This window comes from Austrofundulus limnaeus, unplaced genomic scaffold (genome assembly GCF_001266775.1).
Source record: "Austrofundulus limnaeus strain Quisiro unplaced genomic scaffold, Austrofundulus_limnaeus-1.0 Scaffold616, whole genome shotgun sequence".
NCBI lineage: Eukaryota > Metazoa > Chordata > Actinopteri > Cyprinodontiformes > Rivulidae > Austrofundulus > Austrofundulus limnaeus.
In genome coordinates this window covers 129,783-139,918 of record NW_013953018.1, presented here as the reverse complement: position 1 = coordinate 139,918, position 10,136 = coordinate 129,783, and the positions used below count along the sequence as shown (strand labels likewise).

Below are 10,136 nucleotides of genomic sequence, written 5' to 3'. Positions count from 1 at the left end.
CCAGAGGACCTATACAATTTTTTTCCTTTTGATTTTTTATCTGGATTACTGAGATGCATCAGGACATTTATAGAACATGGAAACTTTTTTTCAGCGGGCGACCGCTCCCCCTTCTCCTCGAACGATTGGTTGAACCAGTGAGACCGGACATTTTATTTAGTCACACTGTTAGGAAATCAGGTTGCTCTCTAGAGCCCTGATACAATATTGTTAATATTGCCCAGCCCTAAGGGCCGTACATACTTGCACACATCCAGGCTAAAGGCCTTTGCATTCTCCATCCAAACTTCTAAAATCATCTCTCATTGTTGCAGTTACTTGATGGGAATCACATAACTCTGCTCGTAGCTTTGAATCTGATGCCCCATCTTGTCACAATCCATCAGGAGAACTTTTTACACCCCTCCACACAAGAACTTACTGAGACGTTGGTCAGAAGTTCGTGGCCATGTTTGTTTATGCTGACAGCCATCAGACGCTACATTTTGCTTCAACCACTTGCTTCCAAAAAAAGAAAAGAAAAAATTTACTCGTTCCAGAAGCTGACTGTTGTACCCAGAAGCAGTCATTTATAAAGATAGTCAAATGGCCAAATACTCATAAATGGAGATTTAAAAAAAAGACGTTTTGTATGGAGAAATTCATCTGCAGAAAAGTTCGGAGCAAGTTTTTTTCTTTCTTCTGGAGTGCAGACTCCAGTGGAAGGAACCCCATGGAGTGACGTATCCCGCAGCGGGAGGGGGTTTCCCAGGAACACAGCTCAGTGTGTCTCAGGAGCTATGAAAGTTGCGTGTGAAAATGAACGCCGTACAATAGGGCTGCAACTAACGATTATTTTAAAAATCGATTAATCATTGCAGCCCTACCATACAACCACATTCTGACTGTTAGGCTTCGGCTGGAGTATGTGGAGACTTTAAGCATCCCAACAGAACCGCCCTYCCTCCTTATCAAATCCTCCTTACCCACCGCACACCCATGGAAGTTGTTCGCCAGGCTTAGCAAGTTTTCTGGAGGAAACCCTGTATGTAAACATTTATATAATATATGTATTTAAATACATTTCTTTCAGCCTCATCGAAAGAAGAAATCATTCATTAAAAAGAAGGAAGCTGTGACCTTTCACCTTGTCCACAGAAGTCAGAGGGACCCTCTGGCTGCAGATGAGAAAGCTCCTCAACATGTTCTCCTGCAGGCCACAAAGGTACAGATTACTGCTGCTAATAGATAAATAAATATAAATATGTATTCACTTAAAGTGCTTGTGATGTCATGTTTTTGTAATACATATGAATGCATTTTTAGAAAGAGGACATTAATAAAACATTGCAAAATAAATTTTATGTTGCTGAGATGAACAGTTGTTGAGATATTTTCCAGTGAAGTAACAGGAAGTGATGTCAAAGGGGAACGTCGGCATTTAAACAGAGCGTTGCTACAACAGCTAACAACACAGACTGTAGAGAAGAATCTGGTGTTTAAGATTATTTTGAGTCACTATCAGAGAGAGATGAAGAAGAGTCAGAGTTCAAATAGTATTTTTTTTTCAGTAAACAAAGACCAAGGAGCTTTCTTTGTTAAAGAGTTCCCCTTTGATGTCACTTCCTGTTTCACTTTGGCTGAGTGAAGTTCAAAAGAAAATRTGCCAGTTATGGGACAAAATGGGTTAAATCGTGTGTATTATTCCAACTTTCTCAAATATAAAGATGTTTTCTTTTTGCATTTGAAGACTATGATGTCAGACACTAATTTTCTTTAAATTGATCTAAAGAAAGATCAGCTCTCTACATCTGATTTTGAAAGTATCACTGTGGCCATGTTTCCCTTTGTTGTCCAGGTGGAAGCAGAGAAGCGACGTGAAGAACAGAGAAAGTTTGGTGTTTTCTTTGATGATGATTACGACTACCTGCAGCACCTCAAAGAGTCATTGGGTTCCTCAGAACTGGTTGCAGCTGAACCCTCGTATCTGGACGAGGGATCCTTTCAGCTTAGAGATGAAAAGGACGAGGTGCAGACAATCGTGAGCACGGAGGTTCATGTGAGTTAACTTCAACAATAATTCCTCTCATGAAAATAAGACTGAATATTTTACGTTAAGTGACATGTCTGATGTTCAGTTTATACAGCTGATCAACAAGTTGATAGTAGGCATGGGTCGGTATGAAATGAAGGTATGATAACCTTGGGCAAAAATATCACGGTTTCGCAGTATGACGGTATTATAATTACAGCTCTAAAAATTTTGTTTTGAAATTTGTGTTTAAAAACAAAAAGAAAATAACTTTTCTATTATCATATTCAACTTTAATTATCTTTGGAAGCTGTTTTTAGATCTCAGAGGTGTTATGCTGAAATTTTATTTACCTGTGTGCATCTGTACTTATGATTTTTAGCACCTAATGCAATTAGTTTATCCTGGTAAAGTTTACATCTCATAGGATAACTGCTTTTCTATTGCTTTATCAGTTAAGACAAATCAGTGTATATGACATCTTTTTATTGAAGTAATGTATCACATTGAGAGTTTTTATTGTGTTTTAAATTTCAAAAGGGTTTTTGATGTAAAGATTATATAATTATATGCACACAGAAACAAGAAATAGCAACTATGAATGCGTGTTTATGAAACGCTGTTCAGTTAATAAGCTGATCGGCTAAAGGAGGCATTCAGTTTTATCACCTTTCACTTAAAACTTACCAAATACACAATCTGTGATCAGCGCATTAAGCCACAGCAACACAGTGAAATGTTTCACAATCTGATGCTAAAGTTAGCTCGTTCAAAGATAGCATAACTTTACCTGGAGCTGCGATCATGTTAGATGCCTCCACAGTCCACATTGCTGTCATCTTTACAGCATCCTAAGTTTTTTCATATAGCTGGATGGATGGATTTCATACCACGGTATACCTTGAAACCGGTATTCGGCCCATGCCTAGTTGATAGTGAAGCTGAAATTTATGATGCTGTGAACTTTTGATGAAGTTGTGATTTAAAAAAATCTAAAGCATGCAAAAAGCTCTTAACTGGTTCTTGTTTTATTTGATGAACAGGAAGCTACAATCCACTTACCTTCTTCAGTGTTTGCGTCAGAGTTTGAAGAAGAGGTTGGACTTCTGAATAAAGCGGCACCTGTTTCAGGTAAATTAGTTCAGAGAGAATCTGGTAGTTTTTGACACCAGATGTTATCATGAGTAGGCCTGTCACAATAAACAATAAATCAATTAATTGTATGATAAATTAAAATGCAGACAATAATTTCATTTGCCTKCTTTTTTCCTTCATGTCTCCCTTTTTTTACTTCTTAGCGTAGAGAGCAGTGAACTCTGGTGTCAGGTATTTGCCAGGTGCATGGTCTCCTAACCTGTAGCATTAAAGCCCTGTGAACAGGCATTTAACCAGAGGAGAATCTTCCATTTTCTGACACCTTCATGCAGACAGTGACGCCTTGGGATTGCTAACAGTTCTTTTTTTCTTTTTACACTATTTAAATTTTAATGTAAACTTCAGTAAACAGGGGTTGTTATATCATTATATTAGTTTAAACTGGTCTCCAACAATATTATCATTTATCGCAATAATTTCCGAGACAATTTATTGTCCAGTAAAATTAGTTATCGTGACAGGCCCAATCATGAGCAGATTTTTGGAATGATATTTGAAAACCAGCAGTACTTTTTTAAGGCTGCACACTTAGTGTTTATTTATAGGGATGCACGCTATATTGGCAATAACATCGTTATCGGCCGATATTGGTCATTTTTTTTAGAATATCTGCATCGATCCGATATGTAAAACTGGGCCGATATTAACGTCCGAAATGGATTTCCCACTTTTTATCTTTGCATTTCTGTTTTGGGAGGGGAGACGGTTGGTTGAGCAGCATCTGGTTGATCATGATGGTGATATTGACGCTGCGCAGCCAGGAATAACTGAAGTAGGGAGCCATGTCAGAAGTCTGGTTGTTTATTTGTGGTATCAAAAAAGACCCAAGTGTGTTTGTGCAAATATGTATAACATAATTTGTGTGTTTGTGTAAATAAATATCGGTTATTGGCCATAACAGCAATAATTATGTCGGACATTGATATCGACTGAAATTTTCATATCGGTGCATCCCTATTTATTTATTAATAAATACCAACTGTGTTTATTAAGGATCCCCATTCTTTGTAGTGAGTTGGTAGGAGAGAAACATAAAGGGTGATTAAGGGTTTCTGACCTACACTACACTTTTTAACCTGTTGGTGCACCAGATCAGATATACTGATCAATAAATATTCACCCGTTTTAATCAGACTCATATTTACCAAAGTGTGAGATCATATAAAATGCAGGGAACTCTTATCTCAGGCCAAAATACTCAAAGATGAGGAACCAGCTTTGTCTTTTATGGTAATTTATTACAAAAATACAGCAAGAATCAATTTCATTGAGTCCAGTGGAAAAAACAAGTGCTGGTACTATTGGACAGAAACATACGTAATGTTTTGATATAGATCAATCTATAGATCTAGAGTTTTATTACAGTGAAATGACAAAGAACAAAGTCAGTTCTAAATCAAGTCCACAAGAGTCACACTCATCACTGTTTTTGTTGTCCAAGTTTCTTAGAGCTCATAGTACCTAATTATTTTTACTCTGTTACATTTACTTGAGTAACATTTAGGGGGAAAAATGTACTTTTCGAAGTAGTTTTACTGCATCATACTTTTTACTTTTACTTGGGTAATACTATGAAGTATCACTTATTTATTGAGTAAAACATCTGGATACTCCACAGGCTATACTTCACTAAAAGATGAACAAATCTGTTTTAATCAAATCTGCACCTGATACATGTTTCAAAACCAACGTTGCGTGAAAATGTGTGTAAATATACGCACACTTTTCACCTGCCACGAGAATGTGCGGCAGCCACGCAAAGGTTTTCAGTTGACAGTTTTAACCCACAAAGTCATGAATCTGACCGGAATCGACAGAAATATTACGTTCTYCTGTTTTCTGGATGTAAGGAGCATCTGAACACGATGTTAAAAGTTTTTTTTTTTTAGTTTGAGCTTTGCTTGTTTAAACTCTTAACGATCATGAAACTGATCGCCGGGACTGAAAATCATTTAACCTCAGACAAGAAAATAGATCAGCCTAAAAAAGATCAAAAGAACCTCAGTCCAGTCTGTAAACTTTAAAGATTTTATATTGTTGTCACATAGTTGGAAACACACACAGAGCGCAGGCCTGCGAGACACACACAACTGAGGAGAATAAAATGTGTGAATTTTCTTAGAAACGTTTTAATTCTCACTGAAAAAAAAACTGTCAACTCAGCAGATTAATTCAGAACAGCTCAGCTGTGATGATTCCTCAGCTCCACAAGATGCAAACAATAGATTTGTTGCTGCGTAAAGTTGTGCGTAATTTATGGATCAATGTTGGCTGTTGTGCAGGTTGATATCACCACAAGAAGAATTGAGAACAGCGTGGTTTTTTTGTGTTTGTTTTGTTTTATTTTTGTTTTTTTGTATCACACTGAACAAATTACAATCAGGTATTTTACTGTAGTTCTGAGCAGAGTCATGCAGCTGAATGAGAGAATTCATGATTCTAAAATATAAATCACACAGCAGCAGAAACGCTGCGACTCGTTTCTTCACATCAACTATTTCATAAATATTTTTCTAATTTCTACCAAACTCATAAGTTTCTCTGTTTACAGTCATTTATTAAAGACGTGTAAAGGTAGAAATGTCTCTCAGCCACGTACACACACACACACACACACACACACACACACCTTTGTTTGGCAAACACAGTTTTGCACTCCACTACTTATTTAGACAGTTTTCTCACTCTTTCTCCATTTATTGTATAATTTTCCTGCATCTAAAAATAATTTCTGATCCCACAGAGAGGACAATCTGAGGAGAATCTCACACGCTGGACACATTTACATCTATTTTACAGATTTAAATGGAGGCGTGTCAGGGGGGAGGTGTCTCAGGTGCGCTCAGTTCCACATTCATTGGGACTTATAAAGGAAAGGTGCACAGGAACCTGCGTGYGCAGTTTTATACATCAGAATTTTTTTGTGCAGTGCACTTTGCTAAATTTGTACCTACGCCAACTTTTAGTATGAAAGCTGCGCACTCCTTTATGTGTGAGGCCCCTGGTGCCACACTCTAATCAGCTAATTAACTCAAACCACCTGCAAAGGCCTTTAAATGGTCACAGCCTAGTTCTGTAGGCGACACAATCATGAGGAAGACTGCTGACTTGACAGTTGTCCAAAAGAAGACCACTGACACCTTGAACAAGGAGGGCAGGACACAAAAGGTCATTGCTGAAGAAAAAAGTGTACAGGCATAATAACCTCACCCTGGAGTGGAGTGTGAAACAAAACACATTCAAAAATGTGGGAGAGATTCACAAAGAGTGGACTGATTTTATGACCAGCACTATGTGGGTCTAAACTTTGGCTGGTTTTGCACACGTTTGTCTTGTCTTTTGTGATGCTACTGAAATGACCATTTCTTCTAGGTGTCACCAAGTTTTTGTGAGTACTTCCTCACTGTGCGTGTGTTTTCTTGCAGGACCCCGATTAGACATGGACCCTGACATTGTAGCTGCTCTCGATGACGACTTTGACTGTGATGACCCAGACAACATTCTGGAGGATGACTTTATTGTGAAAGCAAATTGTGTAGATGGAGGCTTGGATGCAGAGTAAGACCAGAAATATGAAAGTTATGGAAGTTCTCATTATTTTTATTTTTACCTCAGGTCTTGATGAATCAACCAATTTTTTATTGTTTTTGACTCCTCAAAGGGTTTTAGTGGAAAACATTTTTTAAACTATACAGTGGCTTGCAAAACTATTCATACCCCTTGAATTTTTCCACATTTTATCACATTGCATCTACAAACATAAATACACTGCTCTTAAAATTAAAGGGAACACTACAATAACATCCAGTTAATTAAATATTCTCATTGACAGTATTATTATTACAGTGGAATTCATTGAGAAGAAAATATCACAAAAAGTATAGATGTAAATCAAAATTATTACACCATGGACATTTGGTTTGGTTTACTTATTTGCACTCACAAAAGAGGGAAAAGAAAGAAATAGAAAACTTTAAAAATACAAGAAAATACAAAGATAAAACAAAATGTGCAGGAGAGGTTAAAAAAACCTAAATGGGCTGACACCCCCCACCCAAATAAATGAATTTTAACAATTAAATAAAATAAATCAATTAAACCTACATAATCACAGTTCTTAAGCTGAACAGAAACAATATTAAACTCACACAATTCAAAAAAGATAAACAAATAATAAAAATTCAAAGCTTTCTTCCAACATTTTTTTAAATACAGATAAAGTTGAACATGTTAAAGCTGTTTGATTCAAACTATTCCACAACTCAACACCTTGATGTACAACAGAAAATCCAGCAACTGTCGTTCTACACTATGCAACATGTAACTTGTGCCTTCTTCTTGTGGAATATGAATGATAATCAGAATTAAAGTCAAAATAATTATGAAAATGCTTTGGTAAAGATAATGGAGAGCATATAACTTTATACATAAAAATTGGTATTTATTTACTTTATATATTGATAATATGTGTAACTTTTTAAACAGAGGTAGAGATGGAGCTAAATACAGTGAGTTACTTGCAATTCAAACAAGAGATTTTTGAAGTAAATGAATTGTTATGAGATGTGATGGATAAGTACTAGCCCAGATTAAATTACAATAAGAGATGAAAGGATAGATTAAACTGTAATACAAAATTAGTAAAGTATGTAATTTTAAGCAAGGTTTAACCTTTTTTATAATTCCTAGAGATTTTGAAATCTTTTTGCGTACAAATTCACAATGATTTTTAAAGCAAAGTCTATCATCAATATTGACACCTACAAACTTTGCCGATGAGACATTAGAAGACATTAGAGGTCTGARTTTGGATTCATACTCAATTTGAAAGTGGGAAATAATGTGACAGGCTGATTTAAAGACAGTGAATATTCCTCAAGACAAGTCTAAATGAGGCTCAGTGGTAGGGATGGGTGATATCTTATCGTGTGCGATATACAGTATCATCAAAAAAATTCACCATGGTAATAATTTTTTTGTTTACTCAGAGTGGACGTCGACCCGCGGAGCATGTGCTAAAGTAGTAAAACTAAAAATCTATCATAATGACTCTCAGCCTGCAAAAAAGCAGTCAGTCATCTAAAAACTCTTTAGAGTTCAACAATATGTTAAAAAAGGCAATAGGAGGGGCAGCTGCAATTTGTTGGACCCACAGAAAAACACAACTCCTCCATCTCCTCTCTGTCCCAGCCAGGCTGCAGGCAGCGGGGCTCGTTTCTCTCCACACACACAACTAGCTTCCCCTGAACATTAACCCTTTAGGTCACAGATATTGTAGCTTTATCTCTAAGAGCAGCAAAACAAATTATTTTCAGTGATTRGTTAAAAAGTCTTTTCTTATAGTTTTATTTTTTTATGGCATTACTGATATTTTAAAAGGGTTAGAGTTCTTCTGAGATTTTACAAAGATAATGATTAGTGCAAGAGGATGTGATTTGAAGGTTTTATTAAGGCTGAAACGTTTCGTCGAATAATTCGAGTAATTCGATAACAAAAAATTCTCGAGGCAAATTTCTCTGCCTCGAAGCTTCATAAAAAATACATACTGTTATAATCAGCGCACTTTCATCCGCCCGGAATGTTACTTGTGTAACACACAATGCTACGATGTTGGCGTTTCCGCTAACAGTTAAGGCTCCCACATACTCAAGTGCACACGGTCCGAGGAGGTCCGAGCGGACTCGAGCACACTTATATGGTTGGCCTAGGGTACAAATACACCTCGCTGCAGCCAAAGCGGATGTCTGCCGGACTGGACCGCGCAGAGATAATTTTTTTTCACGTCCGCGTATGCATACTCAGTGTCGCACAATAAACAGCCCGGTGAGAAAAAGGACCTCGGACTGTCGACGCATCACGCACGTATGCTTGCTAAGCACTATATTTAGCTTTAGAAGAAGACGAAGAGTGCCGAAACGAAGCGCTCAGAAAACAAATTATAAAAAGCATGGGAACATTTAAAACTAAACAGAAAAGACGACAACAAGCAATGCTCTGCACATCCTCGGTGTCTCTGCATCGGAACAAAAACAGCGGCTGCATGACCCGAACGCATCCGAGGTACAACAGGTACTATATTTGTTACTTTCGCTTTGGTTACCTAAATCTGTGATAATCTGTCAGGTTACAGATGTACAAAGAGGAGGTATATTTAAGCTAACGTTATCTGTGCTGACTAATCATGGTGACCTGGCAGGGTTTTATTAAACAGTGTGTAAGCTGTGTGATTAAAAACACTTACTGTAAGTTTGCCAGATAAAAATAAAAACACAACAGATCGACAGCTTGAGCTGAAACACTTATTTGTTGATATGCTTTTATCTTAGTTTGAAAGATACTTGGAGTAAATATTTCAAGTTTAAAGGTATGTACAGAAGATAATTGGATTTTTTTATTATTTGCTCCTGCTTTTTATGATTTTAGCCTTCATTACTACTGTCATATTTGTTTAAGCAGTCAAGACTAAATCTTTTATTGCCTAAATGGGAGCCCTGCATCAACCTAATAACAGTCTTAAAATATTTTTTTGTTACAATTAACAAGTGAACTCTACAAAACTCAATATTAACCATTTTACTTATTAAATTTCTAACAAAAAAAAGAGACATTCCATTTTCCAGTCCATAATAAATTTACAGCATTTAGATTTTTCAGTGATGGTTAAAAGGATTCAGTGACAGAGTGCTTTTAATTAATGCCTCCTTAAATCTTACATTCATAAATACAAACAAGTGGAGCTTAAAATGCATTAATTAATACAACTGGTGTAATTTGACTTTGATTGCAGCAGGGTCATCAGCAGATGTATATTGCCCCTTCACAATATTAAATAATTGTATTTCTCATAAAATAAGCTTAATTAATTACTGCAGAACATGACAAATTTTTTTCATATCCGATTACTTGATTAACTGTCAGAATAATCGATAGATTAATCAATTACTAAAATAATCGTTAGCTGCAGCCCTAG

The 10,136-nt window shown here is 36.5% G+C and overlaps 1 protein-coding gene across 1 annotated transcript in view; it reads left to right on the top strand.

The window, feature by feature from the left end:
• The window catches only part of ltv1 (LTV1 ribosome biogenesis factor), a 47,954-nt gene that overhangs the window by 7,279 nt on the left and 30,539 nt on the right, over positions 1-10,136 (top strand). Inside the window, exons 2-5 of the mRNA XM_014027099.1 lie at positions 1,073-1,204; positions 1,838-2,038; positions 3,055-3,142; positions 6,592-6,724. Of these exons, the coding sequence (XP_013882553.1) occupies positions 1,073-1,204; positions 1,838-2,038; positions 3,055-3,142; positions 6,592-6,724 (554 nt within the window). The remainder of the gene's footprint in view (positions 1-1,072; positions 1,205-1,837; positions 2,039-3,054; positions 3,143-6,591; positions 6,725-10,136) is intronic.